The sequence below is a fragment of the Arachis hypogaea genome, chromosome 20 (genome assembly GCF_003086295.3).
Source record: "Arachis hypogaea cultivar Tifrunner chromosome 20, arahy.Tifrunner.gnm2.J5K5, whole genome shotgun sequence".
Lineage (NCBI taxonomy): Eukaryota > Viridiplantae > Streptophyta > Magnoliopsida > Fabales > Fabaceae > Arachis > Arachis hypogaea.
The window spans coordinates 144,133,176-144,156,556 of record NC_092055.1 but is presented as its reverse complement, the minus strand read 5'-3'; the positions used below and the strand labels follow the sequence as shown (position 1 = coordinate 144,156,556).

Here is a 23,381-nt window from a genome sequence, read left to right as displayed (position 1 = left end):
CGTTGATGGTTTGAATTGAATGTAATGTAAAAGTTTTGCATTAAAAAAAATATCTTTCTGTATTTGGGTGTATTATTTAAGAATTTTCGGTGTATGTGTGCTGATAAATTCTGCATAATTCAAAACTCTTCTTCTCCCTCTTCCTCATCTTCTGCTGCTTCTTCTTCTTTTTCATCATCATCGTTTTTTTTTCTTGTTCATCTTTTTTTCTTGTTTTATTTTCTCAAGTTTCTTCTTATTTTACTCTTTTAACAAGAATAAAAACAAAAAAAATCAAACAAAGAAGAAAAAGAAACACATAATGGTACAAAATTACTTGGAAGAGGATGAACTTACATTCGTTCAACTAAAAGAAAGAAAGAAATAAGGAAAAAAAATAAAAAAATACAGCATTAGAGGAAACTTTTTTCTGTATTTGCAGCAAATTTGGGTGTAACACGAAGATATTTGGGTGTATTGTTTAAGAATTTTCGGTGTATGTGTGCTGATAAGTTCTGCATAAATCAAAACTCTTCCTCTTCCTCCTTCTCATCTTTTGCTGCTTCTTCTTCTTCATCTTCTTATTTCATATTCTCATAATTCTTCTTGGGAGGAAAAAAATCAAACAAAAAAGGAAAAAAAATACACAATGTTGCAAAATCAATAGAAAGAGAATGAGGGAAAAAAATACAGCAACAACAACAGTAATAAAAAAATGACAATAAAGATGAAACCCATGAAAAAAATGAGGAGAAACGCAAAGAAGGAGAAGGAGGAGGAGGAGGAGGAACGCGAAGTGCGCTATGAAAACCGTTGAGTAGCGCGTGTTGACACGCTCGTATGGGTTAGCGTCTTTTTTGTTAGATTTGACCCAACTTGTATGACTTGTAGACCAAAATGACTTAGTGTGTGTTTGGATTAGAGTTGGTCAAACTGGAGTTTGAATGAAATTGATTTTGTAAAATTGATTTTGGATAGAAGTGAGTTTGTGCCAACATGATTTATGTTTGACAATTCTATACTAAAATTGATTTTGATAAAATAAAATTATTTAGATAATATTAGTTAAAATCACTTTTAGATAAATAATTAGTTAATTACTAAAAAAATATAATATTAAATTATAATATTTTTTTTAGTATATTTAATCCTTTTTTATACTTCTTTTAAACATACCCACTAAATATTATAGCTTAATTTATCATAAATTTCTTGAATATTTAATTACCAAAGAATACAATTGATGCAAATTAAACACTTTTAAAACAAATTTAAAATAAAATAAAACTTAAATATTTTAAAATTTTGGACAAACACTTTATCATGTTATTGTTATACCTATTGATTTTCTTTCTAATGCCTTTTTGCATTTGTCTTTAGTTAAAAAGTTTATAACTACTTGCTTTCTGAAAAACAAAAGGATTAAAAATACTTTTTATTTATTTATTTATTTTCATAAAATGATAATAAACGTCGATACAAATCACAAAAGCCAATATCCAAAACGTCAAATCCCTAAAAATCTCCGAACATGTATTCACTATTGGCACAACTTTAAACCAACGTTCTTCACTGTAAATTGTTGAAAACTTGAAATAATGCAAGCCAGCATTCTTTTGGAAAGTTGTTAAGTCAAAATGAAGCAATAAACTAAATTACAGCCAAACACCCTGCAATCTCAACTGCAGTCTCCAACTAGCAGAAAAGAAATGCATAGAATGAAATGTCATCAAAGACTATGGTTTGAAATCTTCTAGAGACCAAATTCATGTTCTATCACAACAGCCTAATGTAATGGTACCCTGCCAAGAGTTGCAAGCTTCTCTTCATGTTCTATTACAACATCCTAATGTAATGGTACACTACAAAGAGTTGCAAACTTCTCCTATGCACACCACAAACTCCTATTCAATATGTCATGCTTCACCTCACTGCAAAAGCAAAACATAACTTTGTTAGGGTAAAACAAGTAAACGCCAAATACCATATGCTAAGAGGCTACATAACCTACCTATGCCTTCAGTCTTCCCCTTGGGTAGCTTGTGCGGACTCTACCTTTTGTTCATCGGCTGTTGAAGACAGACAAGCTTGATTGATCAGGGAAATCAGAGATATTGGAACCGGATAACAACAACCCCAGATAGAAGAAGTAAACAAAATACAACAGACATATAAAAATGTGAAGGAATTCTATAGCTAAAGAATTTCATATGTTTCAGTTACATTGCAGACCAAGCTTCCATTAATAATATTACCTCCATCTTCAGGGATGTCAGAGGTCCACAAGGTAAGGTTGTCCCTCAGAAGCTGCATAATTAGTGTGCTGTCTTTGTAAGACTCTTCGCTTAGAGTATCCAACTCAGCAATTGCTACATCAAATGCCTGCTTAGCAAGGTGACAGGCCCTGGAATATTAGGAGTACCATGTTAAATTTGTCAAACAGATTGACTCAGACAATCGCACAACAAGAAGAAAGGGTAATACTATCAGGAAAAAAAGGAATATTTGGCATACCTTTCAGGAGAGTTCAAAATTTCATAATAGAAAACAGAGAAGTTCAAAGCCAAACCCAATCTAATGGGATGCGTTGGAGGTAACTCAGCTTCGGCAGTAGTAGAAGCCGCCTGCAATATTCACAAATTTATCAACACTAACATGCAATGGTAGAAAAAAAATTGTTAAGCAGTGACCTACTCATGCTAAAATTCCACACTAGCAGAACTTAACTGATCATAGATCAGTGACCAAAACACATGTACAACGAATGTCATGCCCAAAGAGTAAGCACACTGTGCTCTTGGCTCCCGTCTCTCCCTTTCTACTGATAAATGTTGCTCAAGTGTGATTGGAAAGTTTTTGAATTGAGAAAATAATTCTATTAAGAAAGAATTCATTTCTACTTGAAACTGTCACTGTAATATGAAGCTGAGTTAGTTAGTCAGGAATAAGTTGAAGTAAGTAACTAGAGGGTGACACGTTGGATAATTCAGTTAGGGAGCTAGCTTGATAGCCTTTGTATATAAGCTTCACAAGTTTCACAAAGTCTTCTAGTTCTTGTACTCAATGCATGAATAAGAAAACTCTCCCTCCTCTGTTTTCATATCAGTTTCTCTCTATGCTAATTTCAACAGAAACTCAATTCCATGGTTTGGATTGCCTCTAATATAACAGTAGAATTGAATTCAAATTTTTAGTTTGGAATGACTTTTAAATGAGTTGAATTATCTTCTTTTACAATTTTACCCTTGATAAAACCATTTGGACTAAACATGAAAATTGGAATTCTAAAATGAATTAAAATGATTAATTTTTATTTGTTCCGAACCATGAAAAAGAATTTCATTCTTGTGTGAATTCTAATTCTTGCCATTCCAAAGATATAAGGAAAGATAAGACATAACACATAAACACTTTCCCTTCTCTGGTTTAATGAACGGAATAATTACACAAGGCATGGCAGGGAAGAAACATCAAGAAGCTTCAAAGCACACAAATAAATAGAAGAAAACCTGATATGCTTTCATGGACTGATCAGCAGCCTCCTTTCTCTCATCTCCAGACTTGAATTCAGCCAGATACCGATAATAGTCGCCCTTCCTGCAAATAACATAACAAGACACAAAAACAATGAATTCCAAATTCCTCAAACAGAAAAACATCAGAGAGAATGAAAGGGGACAACAAAATGCTCTCACATCTTATAGAAGAATACACTAGGTTCACCACCAGAACAAGAAGGGATAAGGTGTTCATCAATAACAGTCATGATATCAGTACAGATGTTAGACAACTCAGATTCAACTTTGTTCCTATACTCCTTGATTCGCTTAACGCTAACATCGTTCCCTTTGGATTCTTCCTTCTGCTCAATGGAGGAGAGAATCCTCCATGAAGCCCTGCGAGCCCCAACTACATTCTTGTACCCGACTGACAGAAGGTTTCGCTCCTCAACCGTCAACTCCACGTTTAGCTTCGCTACATTCTTCATTGCATCCACCATTTCTATGCATAAAACAAGAAATTTGAGTTTTTTTAAATATTTTGTTGGAGGATCTTGAGAAAATTGAAGACCTTATGTACAATTTCCCACGGAATCTCAATAAAGAAGGAAAATTAGGAGCGATTGTGGAAGAAATCATCAGCGAGTCAGAAAAGAACATCGAATCGGAGAAAAGAATTAAAAAAAGGGAGTTGAGAAAAGGGACCTTCATAGCGCTCGGCTTGTTCAGCGAGTTTGGCGGTGTAGACGAAGTTTTCACGTTCCTTGGTGGACGACGCCATGGACGATCTGCTACCTTTCTCTGTGTGACTCTTCTCTTTCTCGCTTTGGAACTAAAACTTTCTTTCTCTTTCTGAGCTTCGGTCAAGATGTAGAAAAAAAGGTTGCCATAGTTTTTCACTTTTTCCTTTTTTTTTTTTTTTTCTTTCTTGAATATTTTTTAGTTGAGGAATCGGGACGCAGAAACTGGCACGCTTCGGTCGTGGGTTAGTAAGTGGGTCAGTGGGTGTGCTCAATCAACATTGTTTTACTAATGTTAGTAAAAAAAAAATTAGAGAAAAACCTAAATCAGCCACCTGACAATTATCTCGAAAGACAACGAGGTTCCTGAAAAAAAAAATTAACTCGATCCCTGATAAAAAAAAAACTTAATCCGGCCCTGATAATTACTTCGAAAGGATAACGAGGTTCCTGTGTCAAAAAAAAATTAATGTTATTTTTTTTATGTTATTTTTTTTGGCACAGGGACTAATCAGTTTCAAAAAAAATTATCAGGGATCTCTTGGGAACCTCGTTGTCCTTTCGAAATAATTGTCAGGAGTCGAATGGGGTATTCACTAAAAAAAATATATGAAGAAGAAGAAGCAATTTATGTTTTTTTTTTGCAACAGGACTAATAACTTGCCGCATACATAGGAAGGGATTCGAACCCAAAAAAAAAAAAAAACCTTATTATTTATTTAAGTATACAAATAAGTGAGTTCGTTACTTGAATAACTTAAATTAATTAAAAAAAATTTATATTGATAAATCAATAAAAGGATTGAATCGGAGAATCCTTTGTTTTGTAATCAGTGTATATAATACCATTCCATTTGCCAAGATCGGCATTTGGTCTCATAAAAAAAGAAAAAATATTATAAATTTAAATTTGATTCCACGAAACAAAAATCGAAAACACCACGTACGAATAAAATAAATTTATTATTGTTTTAATTATAGATAATTCTGATACACTTGTTAACATTTTAGAATTTTTTTTAACCTCCAAAACCGTCCATATTAATGAGTGAACTACTAATTCGGTCTTTTGTCCCTTTTTTTAGAATGACAACACAACTCCTTAAGATAAAAAAGATCAAATTTTGGTTTCTATCCTCTACTTCCGATCCTCTACTAAATTATTAAAAGAAATTTATGTTGATAAATCAATAAGAAAAATTCCTTTTTGTCACAGCCAGATTAAGAAAAAAAATCAAAACTCCAAATTTAAATCCGACCCAAAATTCAAATTAAACAATTTAATTTAGGACAAATAAAATTTTAATAATTTTGTTTATTATAAAATAATTTAATTTTCCTTCAAAATAATCAAAATTAATTTTACTATAAAATAAATTAAAAATAATTTACTATAAAATAAATTAAAAATAATTTATTATGAAATAAATTAATCTTTCTTTAAAAAAAATCAATTTATCTAACTAATTTTAAAAAATAAAAATGTATTAAAAACTAAAATATTTAATTTAAAATTTCTTAAAAATCAATTTGATTATTTACTCACATAGTTACATAATACATAAGAATAATTATAGAAGAAAAGTTAATCAAATATTCTTTGAATTTAATTTTCATAAAGGAGTTTTACTCAGCACCGATAGTATATTATCGGCTTATAATAAAAATAACTAATTTTTAAATCCACTAACATAAATATGATTGAATAAGCTTTACATTATGTATTAAAATTAAACTCATATTCTTTTTCTTAATCCAAACAATGTTTAATATAAATAATAGAATGAAAAAATTTATACTTTTATAAAAAAAATCTAACAAGTAACAACTAACACCTTTCTATTATCAAATTAATTTTTAAAATTAGCAAAAATGACCAAATTTTAACCAAATATGTAGAAGAGAGATGTTTAAAGGCCAACAGAATTTAATATTTTTAGTCAATATTTTTAATTATTTGTCTAATTTTTTTAGCCTAACAATCTAACAACATACTTTTAACTTTACATTTTTAAATATGTTTAGCTAATTACTAGTCAAAAACAATAAATTCTGCTGAAATTCTAATATTCTTCTACGTAAAAAAAATACTAAGAAAATAACCTAATACTTTTAGTAAAAATAGAAAAATAAAATTTACTAATATTGATTCACATGAAAAAAAAATCACCTAAGATTTTTTTTTATATAAATTATATATCTCCAAATATGTTGAGGCACTGATGCGTACTGCTATTTCTAACTGCCAAAGGGAGTGTTGGCATCTAGAGCAAGCAACTTGGTGCTCAAAAAATCAGAAATCTGTTTTCTTTCTTCATCACTCGTATGGTAATGGGAATATATGGTTCTACAAAAGTTGCATATAGCGATCCCCTTTAACTGAGAACTATACTATGTGATACTTGGTAAAGAAATGATGTGCGTGTCAATGACTCATAAACCAAAGGATTGATTTTTTCATCTTGTATTCCGTAGATAACCAGTCTCCAGCAGAGTGCAATTACATCTGATTACAAGTTAGCAGCCAAAATTGATGATGCTTCTTGCTGTTTTAAGCTATCAGCAACATGAGCAATTACTCCCACACCAGCATTGTGAAGCCATTCATTTTTCACCTGGAATCAAATAAGTATTCATTTAGAAACTATGTATTAATGATATATCATCATCCATGACAACAAGGTTTGATGGGCGAATTGAAGTACATGAATGTTGTTATGAGCAAAGAACGGCCAGAATGCTGCGTGAAAGCTGACATCAACTTTTCTCCACCCCAACCGCTGTAATCCCCGTATCATCTCCTCTGTTGAAAACACAGAGTTTGAGTGGAACAAGAAAAAGCACCATGACTGAAATAATTAGTTGATATATTTTCAGGCTCTTGGCATTGATAATCACCTTCCATGAGTTCATGATATTCCAAAGTATTCTGGGCATTGGGTACATTTTGTGCTGCCTCCTTTGCTTTTGCTGCTTTTGGAGGGAAATGAGAACCATCGGAAGGAACCGGTGGGCAGTATTCCATATCAACGACATGCTTGTATCCATCTAAAGATCGCCGAGGAGGCTGCATATATAATAGGACAATATTAGCATTCTTAACAAAATTTATATGCACTCTTAGCTTTCTCATTTTTACTACTTCTTTCCTTTTTACATTAAATAGTTTTTCTTTCTATGTTTTCATATAGAATCTGCATAATCTTTCCATAGTTTTTGTTTCAAGTTTGCAATATAGAACATACCGACAGCACTAACAAGAAAGGAAACCCCATTATCACCCTGCATTTTAGTTGCAAATTGCCATTTTGTATGAACCATCACTTTTCTCAGTAAAATGGATCAAGTGATCAACTGAAGCATATGTAACAAAAAAAACCCAACAATACTCTCTCCACAAATATCTTTCTTAACTTAGAATACATAATATCCTATTCTAATAATGAATATATAAGAAAGTACTGTATTTATAATTAATTATAGAAACATAGAAATATTTTTATATTTACCAAAACTATCCATTAATATGAACCCATAAAATAATAAGTACACTAGTATAATATGCACTCATGGCCCTTAAAATCACACGGAGACAACTTAATAGTTGTTATAAGGCTCCACTTCAAAATAAAAGACAGAAACAAAATCTTAAATTGAAACTCAATTCAAATAACATGTCAAACTCAAACCCACAAGAGTTACCCAACTGTCAATTGAAAAATTTTAATTATAACTAATAATTTTAGTGACAAAGTTAAGGCAGGTACATACGAAGAACCTTGGTAGATATTTACTTTAATATAAGTATTAAATAATAAATTTACATATGTTGAATAAATGAATGATAAAGATCAATAACAATGAAAAAATAGAGATAATCCAAAAGGAAAAATCATAATATTCACCTTACTGAGCTCGGTTTCCCTTCTTATAGAGGATGTGCGCCACCCAACCATATCTAAACACAGTCAAAGAAAATTCTAAAATCGAGGAAATTAGACCAAAAAGGTCTTATTGATATATCTAGTATGCTGTAATCCAAGATTAACATACTGAGAGGATACGATCATATGAAACATTAGCATAAAGAATCCGACATCTAAATTCTCCAAGTGCAGATCTACAGAACAATAAATCATTCTTAAGTAATCAATCACTTGAAAATTAAAAAGAAAAGAGAGAAAGAGAGTAAGCATGTTTAGGTTCCTGAACTCACAGAAACTTCCCCTCTTCACAATCCGTAGCCATCCTCAAAAGAAGAGGTGGTTTGTTGGCTTTACCATCAGTAAGGAACAACTGGCTACCAGTCCGGCCAACAAAAAAAGGAGCTATTGGTGCAGCAAGCTTTTCTAGGATTGGGACACCCAATAGAAATGGAAGCTGAAATATACACATAGACAACAACCAAAACTTTTATGATCCGTAGATTTTCAATATGACTGAAAGAGAGGAGGAAGAACATGAATAATAACATAGATGAAGACAGAAAAAAACATCGGCCATACTTGTTTTTTTCCCCTTACACCAAGATGTGGAGTTGCTAAAGTAATAAAACTTATTGGCTCTAGCCCAGCAATTGTCCCTCCTTTGAAAAAGCTTATATTTTGAGGTTTTTCTTTTATGCTGTTTGCTTGATCACCAGATTGGTCCCTATTGTATGCATCAGGTGAATATAGAACAGCAATTGCATATCTAGCAAACAAGCCTCCTAACGAATGGGCTAGAAAGGATATCCTTTTCAGGCTTTTTGTATTTTTAACAACTTCCATGACCTATTTTGATGAAAAATAACAAGCATGAAAATTAACAATTTATAAGAAACTCCAAACTATCTATTTAAATTAAATGTTCAAACTTTGGAATATAAGTTTGCATATATCTCAATACTTACTTCTTCGGCTAATCGCTTTCCAGCTCCATTAATCCCACTGAATGTCTTAGTATAAGTATTTGATGAACTTACTGCAGCCATCAAAATAATTTTTATGGAGTTCTATTTTACACATAACTTTGTACTTATTGATGACTTAAAAGACAAAAAGTTGTTATCCACACATCCTCAGCAGCTTACGCTAATAACTTTTTGAACAATGTAAATATGATTTCTCAATGCACTATCTAAGAAAACTTAAATAAAAAAGTAAGGTTTTACACATCATAGTTAGATCGAGTTTGAGATGTTAAGGCATGTCAAATAGTAATGGCCAAGACATTTAGCATTTATTCTAAAAAAACTCAAAGTTTCGGTTTTTGTAAATTGGCTAAGAAAGTCATAGTTTAAAATGCAAGCAGAATACAACATATAAAACCACAAAGTTCGCATTCACACTTTTTTTTTTTTTTAATTATGTACAGTTTGAGTATTAATTTCAAATGTGACACCATTTAATTTAGGTTAATTTCTGTCCTTCCAAAAGTTTAATTTCTGTACTCCTAGAAATCGAACCCTCTAATTTTAGTTCTTTTCACAATTTTAAAAAAATACAAAAAATTACACAATGTTAAGGTATATCCCTTATCTCACTTTCATATAAAAAAAATTAGCCTTGCATTCACTATGTATAAATAAAAGTCGTTGGAAGTACCATATATTAGAAAGTTTGTTCCGAGACGCCTTTTCAACTCTGCTTCTGCATAGGTCCAATCACTTGTGCTGCATCAGTAAAGCCATCAGCAATTATTTTTCCCCTAAATTAAATTTTAACATTTGAAATAACCAAAACAACTGATGCGTCTCTGAATGGAGACATACCTAGCCAAAATTCCATGAACAAGAACAAGGAGATGTTCAGGTTCATTCTTTGAATTCCATGCGCCAGCTATAGACTTTCCATGAGTGATAGTATTCATAGTTTGAATTCCAATGCCCTGGTGTCTCTGCCCGCTGTTTGTGGCTGAAAAAAAAAAAGTTTGATTACGCCCCAAGTATAGTGATATTTACACTTGCAGCAATTTAATACAGTTTCTAAGATATTAGTGCCAACGCAAATTAATTAATTAATTAATTAATGATAGGTAAGCTTGGTAATTACATGTTTGATTATGGTTAGAGAAACAAAATTTGAGAAATAGACAATTGACAATTGCAGGAGAATAAGGTGGGAGATAATGAATGATTGAAATGAAAGCATGACGATGGATTTAATACGAATTGAAAAGCATATAAATAAATCAAAATTATATTGGATTAGGTGAGGAACAAAAATTACCAGAAGAGAAAGACACAACTGATGAAGAGGAAGAGGAATGAATAGAAGAAGAACAGGAGGGGGAAGGGGAGGAGGAGGATGGTGGTTGTTTGCAACTGGAAATTCGTGGCGAGTATAGACAGCGCGCGTGGATGAAGGGAGCGGTTGCCATCTGTATTTATTTATATAAATATAGGGAAAAAATGGAGAGGGAGAGGGAGAGCTAGGGACCGAATGGTAATCGTGATTGAATTCTCTTGCTTCAAGGCAAAGAGTGAAGAGAGAATTGCGAATCACATCTTACAATCGGTGCCCATAACTTATCCTCTCTGCTCTGCTCTGTTCTTTTCTGCGATTCAATTTGGTGTTGCTGCTGGTTCAGGTAACATCAAAAGTTCACCATTCGTGGGAATTAGTTAGTTAATCACATTTGCAGTGCCGTGCTCTGTCACGCCATCCCAACGGACTTTTTCCTAATACCATTAATCTTTTATGTATATATATAAAAGTATAACAATCATATTACATTGACAGTAATAAATTAAAGTATATATGTATTTATATATAAATATATAAATTAATATATAAATAATATTTTTATAAATTTAAAATATATAATAATAACAAATTTAAAAGTATAAAATATTTTATATATACATTGAATCACAATTATTTATTTAAAATACTATTCACACTATAATTATAAAATAATTAACAAAAAATAAACTCACATATAGCAGTGGATATCTAAATTTATCAATTCAACAAAAATGTCTAAAATACACCATATTTTTTAGAATGTTTTTTATACTATATTAATTTATCTAATTATACCAAGAGGGAGTACTACATCTATATATATTGAGTACTTCTTATTGAATTTGAATTTAATTATCTTTTGTTGTTCAAATTTTTTATTTTCAATTTTTAATTTTGAATAAAATAAAAAAAAACCATAACTAAAACTTTGTTAATAGTTAATATATGACATATTTAAAGTTACTATAATAGTATATATTTAAAGTTAATATAAAATAAATTTTGTTAATATTATTTGAAATGAGATATTTTAATATTAATAGGCAAAATATTTTATATTAATACCATAGTTATTATAACTCATTTAATAAATCATAAATTGACTCACTTGTCATAATTGATTATTCTTATCTTTGATTAAGAACTCGACCCGTTTTACTTTGATTATTGCTTAGTATGCATGAAAAGAAAGGTGTAAGAGATTGTTTGAACGTCAATCTATGAATTCTGAAAATTTTTTGGCAATTGTTACCAAACAAAATCAAGAACTTGTAAATTTATCCAGTGAAACACCAACTTAATTCCAATTTTGCTTTCTTCTTCGTTTCATTCTTTTTACTGTGTGTGGCTAATGTTTAAGCGAAGGATGAGATAATCCCACTTTCTTTTGTGTAATCCTAAATTTTGAACAAAATATTTTTCTTTATTTGAAATAAATTAAAATCACCTACTGTCTTTGGGAAAAACAAATAATTGATTATTCTTATCTAACTTTTACTTTGTGTGAGATTCTAAATGTAAATTAATGTTTTCAAACGTGAAAGAATCTCACATAAAAATAATTATATCTAAAAATTTTATCAAACTTTATATGGATTCAAATACTTGGTATGACAATTTAAATTAATTAAACACCTATTACTAATTTTTTAAGTACCTTGTTCAAAATGTTCTATTATTCGGGTATAACGTTTGACTCCCTATCATCCTATGTTCCAAAACTCAAGTACCTACTTTAATCGCTTCTAGGTCCCTGTAACTTCCTATTTTGTCCAAAAATCAGTGTTGCATCTATTCAATCCATTATTTGATTATGACAAAATTGCTTTAACAGTGAGATATGTAAGGACATTAAAAAAATATTTGTAATTTGTGAGCAAGACATAGATGATAGCCTCAGTGAACAAAAACTAAATGAACATCAGACTTTTAATTAAAGGTATTAAACCTTTATGAGATAGCTAATACAAATTAGAAATTCAAAAAAGCATTCATAGGTGCTAAATAAAAAAAAATATGTTTCATATTTTTATTTTATTGATCTTCCATAACTTCTAGGTCTCTGTCCACCTTTATCCTTTGCCAAGTGGTCACCTTCTCACAATGAAAGGAAAGCAATGCAAACTAATGAAAACGTATTCAGATTGTAAACAAAAATCTGCAATATATCATTCTTTAAAAATATCTATTAATGGTTGCATTTATACTATTAACAATTAAGGATTCATTTAATAATAGATAAATTACAGAATGCTTTAAAGGATTATAATAACAATGTAATACACGCTTCACAAGTGTATTTTCATGATGTTCATTTGAGCTATGATTTTCTTGGTCTGTTTATTTGGCACATGACTAAAGCTATTCTTAAAATTAGCTACCTTTCAATAGTCTTTTTCTTTTGTTGTCCATACTTTTCTATATCAAAATCACCATATCATCATTAAAAGATCATCACAAAAAACTAAACAAAGATATGGCTAATTGCTTAACAAAATGCGCCTGGATGAAAACATATTCACTCAAACTATTCTCAAACATTACAGTTTAGTCGGTCAATCGTGCAAATATATATATATATATATATATATATATATATATATATATATATATATATATATATATTAAGAGGTCATCAGAATTTATTATTTTTGGCCATCATTTAGTCATCACCTTAATTCTTTTAGTTTAATACTTTTAGTCTAGTTTTCTAACAACATACTTTATTCCATACTTTTAAACATTAATGATTAACTAATAACCAAAATTTGTTAAACAAATATAACACAACATTTCAACAAAACCAAACATTTTCAAAAAAGCTAAGCTAAAAGATCAACACAATACACCAAAGTCTTTTATAGTAATTCTCATATATAATTCCAGCACCACTTATCCACATAGTACATTAATAAGAACAGCCCACTATAAACTTTAGTGGGTTGGATTCTTAAAAAAAAACTAAATATTGGTATATTGCAAGGAATTTAACATAAAAATGATTAGACAATTCACACAAATAACTCATTGGTTCAAAAATTATAGATAAATAAAATATTGAAATAATAGAACTTGAAAAATAAAAAATGACAATTGAGCTAATGATAGAAATGAAGCTTACAAAAAAAAAAAAATAAATAAATATTGGGAACAATAAATGAACACAATAATCTGAATTAGGCTTGATAAACCAACATAATGGATCTATATGATCCATAAAAGTATAGAACATGCATGTCTAGAAGTTTTCAATACGCTGATTCATCAACATAACAAAATGTTAATTTTTAAATTATGAAAGTCAATATTTATATACTTAAACTTTTATAATATTGACAATAAATAAATTTTAAAAATATTTTTTGGTATAATTGTTAACTGTGGTTGCATAAACAATTTTAATTGGAAGTTTATTTTGCACAATATTATAATAACTAAATTTTAATTTTTTTTAAAAAACATAAACAGAATTCTTGAATTTATCAAGATATTTTCTTTTTAAGTATTGTAAAGTATTAAAAAATTTATATCAGAATTTTGTAAATCATCTATATCGATTTTTTGATTGACTAAAACTTACAAATTTAATTTTATAGGTGGCTTAATTCGCATTGCATGCAAATTCTAAAGTGTTATTTTTATAAGTATTTGCATAAATATTTTTAATTGTTCAAGTAAAAAATTTTAGCTGATTCATGTATATAAAGAGAATAAAATAAAACTGATTATAGTGATAAAAAATTTTAAAAAATATTACAAGAATGATGTTTGAAAATCATGCATTGTAATTATAAAAAATATGACCTGCATTATTTAGCGTTTCAAATTTTTAATATTGCAAAAAGAATACGACACTTTTTTTGGCAAAGATAGTTAGATTTAATCACCCCATTCTTTTTCTCCATCTCATTCTTCTATCACCACCCATATCCACCACCTAATCTCACCCAGTGCATTATCATTGCTGTTGTGAGTCCCACTCTACTTTTTTCTTTTGCCCTATTCCATCTCTCTACCCACCACTCCATTCCACTACCCTCACTTACTAGGATCATAATCAGCATAAAAAATACAGCAACACAAAAAAAATAAAGAACATCGAAGCATAAAATGATATCACGAAAGAAAGGGCTGGAGAAAGAATGAAAACACCACAAAATACAAAAGGAACGGACAGTGGGTCAGCTATAGGGGTGTTAAAAATTCCCAGGAAACGGGGATTTTCGCGGGAACCGTCCTGAATGGGGCCCCGATAGTGAAGAATTTTTTCTGTGGGGATGAAGAAAAAAATTCTCCCGAGACAGGCGCGGGGACTCGAGTGGGGATTCCCGCCCCATCCCCGATAATTTTTCGAATTGTTAAACTTACTTAAATATCCTTACTTTATTTCTAACCTAGGGAGTATTTTAATAATTTCACCCATTAAAAAACCCTAATTCTATCTTCCCTTCTCACCTTTGTTGCTGCGCCGTCTCTAACTCTCTATTCCCACCCAAGCCCCAACTCTCTAGACTTCAGTCACTCACTCACTCTCCATTTTGTTCAAACTTCAAAACCCTCACAGCTCGCCACTGGCCACTCTTGCGCCGTCACCCTGGCAGCTTCACCGCGTCGTTCTCTCTCTTCAGGCGCGGCGTCCTTCCCCTCTCCACTTCTACATCTGCATGTTTGCTTCCATTCTCGTTACTGTATGTTAACATATTTATGTCTCTATTGTTTTAACAGAGAACATGGAGATGTTTATTGTTGGAAGTTGTATGCTGACAATGAAAGAATATTTGATGTTAAAGACTTTATTTTATTGCTTTCTTTATAATGAAAGTTATATTTTAAGATTTTATTTTATGGACTATGATTTGCTATGTTGTATTTCTGGACTTATAATCTTAGATAAGATATGTTTGTGTGTTTGTAATAATATTTTTTAGTTTGTTTTTTGCTTTTTTTGATATTTTATACTATAGTTTCCATATGAATGTTAAACATAGGGAGATAGGGAATGGGGTCCCGCGGGAAACGTGGAGAACGGAGATGGGGACAATTATCCCCCCATGACGGGAAATGGGGCGGGAACGGGAATTAATTCTGGGGGTGGGGACGAAGAGCAGAGAGGCATCCCCCGCTCCCGCCCTGCCCCATTGACATCCCTAGTCAGCTACGACACATTGGCTAAACAAAGGAAGTGATGCTCAAGGAGATGAGAGATGAAAATTATAAGATGAAAAATATAATAATAAAAAATATAATTATAAAAAATTAATAAAAATAATAAAAGAAAAAATAAAAAATAAGTTGTGTCCCTTGTTAGTGTCTCCGTGTCCTTCCTGTCAGGATAGATACAAAATACACTAATTCAGTGTCTCTGGACACATTGTCTCTGTCCATGTCTCCTCTGCCAAATACAATTTTGTGTCTGTGTCCCTATCTCAGTATCCTGTCTCTATAAACAAACGCAGCCAAAGTGTTTGATTTTAAAACTTCAAGGATTAATTTGGGTAATTATTCTTTATATAATTAATAGAATAAATTTTGTTACTATGACTTTATATGTATATGTAAATTTTTTTGTATTATTATATAATTAAAATTAAATTATTTCATATATTAAATCACTTAACTTAACTACTAGTAATTTACTATTTTTTATTATGCACAATTTTGATGAAGAAGCTACATAGCGCGGTCTAGGGGTGTTCGCGGTGCGGTTTGGTTCGGTTTTAAGGGAAAAAGTCATCCGATCCGAACGCTTAATTTATGTGCGGTGCGGTTTGGATTGGATTGGATGAAAATTGTTTGGAAATCCGATCCGATCCGATCCGATCCGATTACAAGCGGTTTGGATCGGTTTGGATTTGCGATTTTTTAAATAAAAAAATTAAATACATATAACAAGTTTTAAAAATATCTTAAAAAGCTAACGATAACATAACAATAGAAATAAAATTATAGGTTAGTTAAAATAAATAAATAAATAACATTTTGAATGTAAAATATTTATTAAATAATAATAATACATGAATAATAGAAAAATGTATAACAAATTGAACATGTTATAAGTATAATTGTAAATATAATAATAAAATAATAATATTATAGCACATTGTGCGGTTTGGATTGGATTAGATCGGTTATGAAAAGTAGATCCGAAATCCGATCCAATCCAGCGGTTTGCAAAAAATAAAATCCAATCAAATCCGAATTAGTGTGGTTTTAATCAGTTTTCGGTTTGGATCGGATTGGATGAGCGGTTTAATTTGGATCGGTTTGGATTTGAACACCCCTAGCACGGTCCATTATTAGCATGTTCGGAGCTTGTCTATCAAAACTAGAAGGAAAAATAATCATTTCTACTCATGAACTTTGTGAACGCTTATAAAAATACCAATTAAAGAAGAAAATTAACGTTATACCCATCAAAGATAGATTTCGTATAACAAAAGTATCTAAACCCTAATTTTTTATTTATTTTTTAATAAAATTTCCAAATTACCACACCCTTTATCTTTAACCACACCTCTATTCCCTTTCTTCTCTCCTAAATCCCCTGTTTCCCAGCATCTATGTCGACCTTCATCAAATCTTGCAGCCCAAACACCTCTCTATGTGGTTGTTCACCATTACAAGGTCCCTCATTTTCCTTTCCCTCCCCCATGGCCCTCCTCTGTTCGAATCCCCCTCTTTGCCATCTCCACACCTGTTACCATGGTACAAAGAGTTTAGGAAAGAAAAGAAGAATTATTTAGAAAGGTATCATTTTTATTATTCATATTATGTGATTACAAGGATCTTATCAATATATAGACCAAGAGTACGCTAATGAGTATGCTAATTATGGAATAATTTCCTAATAAATTATATTGATTTTCTTCTAATCCTCTTTGATATTTTTCTGATTTTGTTTCCTAATTATGATATTCTAATACTCCCCTCAAGGTGAGTAGTGGGATCACCAATACTCAGCTTGGTTAGAACTTTAGTAAGGGCTTGTCTTGAAACTACTTTAATAAGAATATCAGCCAACTGATCTTCTGATCTAACAAAAGGAAGCTCAATAATGTCATTCTCAATTTTTTCTTTGATAAAGTGTCGATTTACCTCAACATGTTTTGTTCTATCATGTTGTACGGGATTCTCTGAAATGCTGATTGCGGTTTTGTTGTCACATTTCAACTGGCTTGGCAATTGTAGTGGAAACCCAATCTCAGTCATCAATTTTCTTATCCACAATACTTCAGTTATGCCTTTAACGATCCCTCAAAATTCTGCCTCTGCGCTTGAAAGTGCTACAACTTTCTACTTCTTGATTTTCCAAGTTATCAGGTTGCATCCAATAAGTGTAAAGTAACCAGCTGTTGATCTTCTATCGTTTGGGTTGCCCGCCCAATCTGTGTCAGTGTATGCCTCAACCTTCAAATGGCCATTCCTTTTGAATATTTCCACTTTTTGGAGCTCCCTTCAAATATCAAACTATCCTCATGGCGGCTTCCATATGATCTTCTTGTGGCTTATGCATAAACTGACTTACTATTCCCACAGCATAAGCTATGTCAGGCCGAGTATGTGATAAGTAAATTAGTTTCCCAACTAGTCGCTGGTACCTTTCCTTATCTGCTAGGGTGGCACCTTCTACTATCTTCAACTTGTGATTAACTTATATGGGCGTATCTATTGGTTTGCAATCCACCATTCCTGTTTCTGCCAGAAGGTCCAAAATATACTTTCTTTGGGAGATAAAGATTCCTTTGCTGGATCGTAGAACCTCTATTCCTAAGAAATATTTTAGTCTTCCCAAATCCTTCATTTCGAAGTCTGTAAATAGGTTCCTTCTCAATTTCATAATTTCTTCAGCATTACTTCCCGTTATGATCATATCATCCACATAGATTATTAGGCAAGCGATTAAATATTCCTGTTTTTTCAAAAAAAGGGTATGATCAGAGTTGCTTTGCTTGTACCCATACCTTTTCATGGTCACTGTAAATCTTCCAAACCAGGCACGTGGAGATTGTTCAAACCCATAAAGAGCCTTCTTTAACTGGCAAACTTCATGTTTTCTAAATCCCGTTGAGAAATCTAGAGGAGCTTCCATGTACACTTATTCTTTCAACTCTCCATGCAAGAAATCATTCTTGACGTCAAATTGATGGAGTGGCCAATCTTCATTTGCTGCTATTGAAAACAACACCCTGATAGTATTAATCTTTGCAACCGGTAAAAAAGTTTCGGTGTAGTCGATACCATAGGTCTGTGTATAACCTTTGGCCACCAACCTTGCCTCTTGTACCGTTCAATAGTGCCATCTGTCTTGTGTTTAATGGTGAAAACCCATTTGCACCCGACTGGCTTTTTTCTTGTCGGTATGATACACTTCTCCCAAGTTCCGTTCTTCTCTAGAGCTTTCATTTCTGCATTCATGACTTTTCGCCATTCAGCTTTCTCATTGACTTCTCGGACAGTTCTTGGAATATCTTCTATTAAGAGTGTGGTGGAAAAGGCCTTTGCAACATTTGCTATTCCTTCTCTAGTCACCCTTATCGGGTATCTTGAGTTACGAGAAACATGTTCTAGTGAGTACCGATCAGGAGGCATCCCTCTGTTTTTCCTTGGAGGAAGAATAAAGGCATTGGACTTTGGTTCTTCATTTTCCAGTGTTATACTATTATTGTTAGTGGCCTCGTTAAAAACAAGGAGTAAATTATCAGATTGGCAATTACTTACCTCTTGTCTGACATTCTCAAAAGGACTCTCACTGGTTGTATGTATCGAGTTATTTTCTATGTTGAGTGAAGTATGCTCGGTGGCTCCATCTGCTTACTCTGTTTGAACAGTTTCTGGGCAACAAAGGTTATTTTGGCCAACTTGGTGGTTCATTATTGTTCTCCCCCTGAATGCCATGTTGGTGGCTGAAGTAAAATTTGGATTCTAAAAAATCACAATCCATGGTCACATGAATACGACGAGTGATTGGATTGTAGCACCTATACCCCTTTTGGTGTGTAGCATACCCAACGAAAACACATTTTTCTACACAAGGATCAAGTTTAGTTCTATTGACTTTTGGGATATGGACAAAGATGGAACATCCAAATATTCGAGGTGGTAAGGTTAGAATGGGCGGGATTGCAGTCTGAGTAGCCAAGACTAATAAGGGTGTTTTGTGGTAGAGAACTTGGGTAGGTAGGCGATTTAGTAAGTAGGCAGAGGTCATTATAACTTCAGGCCAAAAGGTTTTTGGAACTTGTGCATCAAAAAGTATGGCTCGGGTCATCTCAAATAACTTATGATTTTGCCGCCCAGCCACACCATTTTGTTGGAGTGTATTTGGGCAGGAAGTTTGATGGATAAGACCATTTTTCATAAAAAAATCGCGCATTGATTGGTTTATAAATTCTCTATCATTATATGAGCGAAGTACTTGGATTTTCTTGTTGAATTTGAATCATTTGGTAGAAAGCAAAGAATTTATCAGATACTTCAGATTTGTGTTTTAAAAAATATACCCAAGTCATGCGAGAGAAATCGTCCACAAATAACACAAAATATTAAAAATTATTATGGGAAATAGGGGATGGACCCCACACATCAGAGTGTATTAGAGAAAAACTGGAATTGACTCTAGTGTTGGTTGGAGAAAAAGAAACTCTGTGATTTTTTGCACGAATACAAGTTTCACATTTGAGGGGTTCAGTACTACTTGTAAAAAGACTAGGAAATAGAAAATTGAGGTATCCAAATGAAGGATGTCCGAGACGCTTGTGCCATAACCAAAGTTGCCTAGTAACCGTTCCGTGAACAAGCATGGCATGACCCTGGTGTGCTACTTCATCAACGTAGTAAAGGCCTTCTCGCTCAGTACCACGCTCAATGATCTCCTTCGTAAGAATGTCCTGTAAAAGACAAAAGGTAGAGTACATGAGTACCACACAATTTAGTTCCTTTGTTACTTGGCTAACAAACAATAATTTTGATGATAGTGTAGGGACATAGAGGCAATTTTTTAATTTCAATTTTTGTGAAAAAGTAATGGAGCCTCCTCCTTTAACATCAATTAATTCTCCACTAGCTGTTTCAATATGGGCTTTTGAGGGTATAGTCAAGCTGTTAAAATCATGGAGGTCATGAGTCATAGTATCGGTAGCCCCACAATCGAAAATCCATTCATTTATTTTTTTAATTGGATTCTGATTTTGGGTCTCCTTTTATATTGAGTCACGGTCTGGCATGAGCAGCCAAGGAGTTCAGTAATCCTTGCCCTTACCGTCGCTGCTGCCTTGCCACCATTGCCGTCGGCTCCCTTACTCTGATTTCTCGATGACTTGGGATTATTTTTCCATCAATATGGGTAACCCACAATCTTAAAGCAGTTTTCTTTGGTGTGTTTTTTCTTTCTTCTTCCACCAATTATTTTTTATCAGAGTTGCCCATAATGGATAATTATATCCATTTAGTTTAAAATCAATTGATAAATTATCAGAGTTGGTTTGTGATTATTGCATTCCAAGACTATTGCATAGCATATTTGTAATTTGTAATGTCAATTCGTCAAAAATTGTTGATTTTGAGTTCTTAGAACCTAACTCTGCTCTGATACCATGTTACCATGGTACAAAGAGTTTAGGAAAGAAAAGAAGAATTATTTAGAAAGGTATCATTTTTATTATTCATATTATGTGATTACAAGGTTCTTATCAATATATAGAACAAGAGTACGCTAATGAGAGTACGCTAATTATGGAATAATATCCTAATAAATTATATTGATTTCTTCTGATCCTCTTTGATATTTTCCTGATTTTGTTCCCTAATTATGATATTCTAATAACACCCACCACCGACCACTCTCCCACTAGCACCCTATAACCGTCTGTGCTCGCCACGTGAATGTCCACCATCAAATCCACACTATTTATTATGTCCATCAACCCGAACTTATCGTCCCTCCGCCGCGTCTTTACAAACACGAACATAAGCCATATTCCGTTGCCGAGGAGACCAGATAAGAGGCTGGCAGTAGCCACGAATACGCCAAACTTCAAATGTTTCCCCATGCCAAGCGCAATCATGCAAGAGAAGAGGCAGCAGCCGTGCCGAGACCGTCGTCAAAATTGAAGAAGGGGATTATGCTGAGAGAACAAAGCACGGTGGTGGAGTCATGCGATATGCTTTTTGCGTCGACTTTGAGAGTTTTGGAGAACCCAATAAGGTTCTCAAAAAGAGACAGCAGCTGCAGAAGCATGGGTGGCGATGGTGAGGGGGCCTTTGACGACGACGTTCGATTTGACGATGATGTCATCTCCGGGAGGTTTGTGTAGCAGCGGGGAGCCATTTCGAAGGGCAACAACAGAGGATTGGAAGCTAAAGGGGTGGGCAATGAAAGATTAAGAGTGTCAAATTTCAGCCATATCCAATTGTGTCCGAGAGCCAGTTTACAGGTAAAATTACCAAACCTCCCCCTTAAAGTTAACCATAGTTGTGGCCTAATTCAACTAAATCAGCGACAAAATAACTACAAGAATCAATCTTCATGTTAGCTCAACCAATATAAGTAAGGAATCAGAACATGAAAATTCTACAGGATATGCCCACAACTGTAGCATTCGTGAATTCTCTTAAACCGTTTGGAAGAATCAAACCACATATGGTCTAATACAATAAAAAGATGAACAACCTCTGCAAGTCAAATTAAAGGTATACATAAAGGTTTTCACTCATTAAACGTACAAACACAATGATCTAGAGCTTCTGGAATGACCACCAGACACCAATGGTGTTTGGACTTGATTAGTCATGCTTAATTGTTGAAGCCACCAACTGCCTTTCGTAGTTTATGATCATCGAATATCTCTTCATCATGCAAAAACGCTGTCCTTGCTGGTTCCACAATTTTTGGAGCGAGATCTTTTTCCGCTATCCTGAGTTGGTCTTAAACCTGATTTTGATGGTTGCACAACAAGTTATGACACAGATTTCTTACTTACTATGTAATGCAAAAATAAAATAATAAATCCACAAGTAGAACACAAGGGATACAAAACTTATATTACATTGTTATTAACAAAATTAGGAACACAAAAGAGATTGAACACTTTTATGGAAGTTTCAATAATAATCCAAAGATGACCAAGTAGCATGCCTCCAAGAGGTTCATTTTTTTCGTATGAAAATAATTATGGTGTAACTCAACTAAATGGACGTGTATAAAATATTTGCATTGCTATGATGTCAGTTAAAATCGCAACCTACATTTTGCTTTTTCACTTTGTTTTTTTTTTTTGTTTATGAAACAAATGAAACGCAGGTTGAGTTTTAGGTATATCAGATTTTTTTTATTTCTTAAATAAGCCAAACACATGTTGCATTTTGGATTGGGCCTTTTTTTTTTAAAAAAAAATGCTAAAACGCAGGTTGCGTTTTAAATATGCAAAAATTTTTTATCAAAGGCTGCAAAACGCATATTGCATTTTGTATAGAAAAAAAATTTTAATTGAGAGTCTTGCCTATAAATACAAAACTCAATTCATCAGGACTTGTACCTCACTTCTACTCTCATTCCTCTTTCTTTCGTATATTTCAAACTTGTGAGTTTTTTTGGCAATTAGTTGTGTCAAAAAAGTTGGGTTAGATGAAGTTGAGGTTATAGAAGGTATTGCAAATTTGCGAGTGTATTATAACGGTGAGATTATATCAAACACACACGAAGTTACCACTACCATTTCTTTTGTTTGTATTGACTGACTAACAGTAGTTCGCATGTCGTAGGTGAAGGCAATGTTGCGGCAGACGATGATGAGTTTAATGTCGGAATGAAATTCGGTTCTAGAGAGTCGGTGATATCTGCAATTAAAAGCTACATTATCTCTAGAAGAGTTTATTACACTGTGTATGAGTCTGAGCCGCAGACATTCTATGCAAAATGCAAGAGTTATGGTTCTGGG

General features: G+C 32.6%; 2 protein-coding genes across 3 annotated transcripts; both read right to left on the bottom strand.

The window, feature by feature from the left end:
• Positions 1-1,532: 1,532 nt before the first annotated feature.
• Positions 1,533-4,482, bottom strand: LOC112734948 (14-3-3-like protein C). The gene is made up of 7 exons (XM_025784487.3): positions 4,185-4,482; positions 3,675-3,981; positions 3,489-3,576; positions 2,494-2,603; positions 2,235-2,383; positions 1,991-2,048; positions 1,533-1,910 (listed from the first exon to the last, which is right to left on the bottom strand). Exons 1-6 carry the CDS (start codon positions 4,258-4,260, stop codon positions 1,999-2,001), a joined length of 780 nt encoding a protein of 259 aa, XP_025640272.1. The 5' UTR covers positions 4,261-4,482; the 3' UTR covers positions 1,533-1,910; positions 1,991-1,998.
• A 1,886-nt stretch (positions 4,483-6,368) lies between these two features.
• LOC112734947 (uncharacterized) lies at positions 6,369-10,885 on the bottom strand. Of its 2 annotated transcripts, XM_025784485.3 has the most exons (11): positions 10,429-10,885; positions 9,972-10,113; positions 9,805-9,872; positions 9,111-9,181; positions 8,725-8,991; positions 8,436-8,599; positions 8,284-8,339; positions 8,125-8,177; positions 7,118-7,286; positions 6,925-7,022; positions 6,369-6,834 (listed from the first exon to the last, which is right to left on the bottom strand). In XM_025784485.3, the coding sequence occupies exons 1-11, from the start codon at positions 10,577-10,579 to the stop codon at positions 6,730-6,732; spliced, it is 1,344 nt and encodes a 447-aa protein (XP_025640270.1). In that variant the 5' UTR covers positions 10,580-10,885; the 3' UTR covers positions 6,369-6,729. The 2 variants fall into 2 exon arrangements, with proteins under 2 accessions (XP_025640270.1, XP_025640271.1); XM_025784486.3 differs by lacking the exon at positions 8,725-8,991 and having other exon boundaries at positions 10,429-10,882.
• Positions 10,886-23,381: the final 12,496 nt, after the last annotated feature.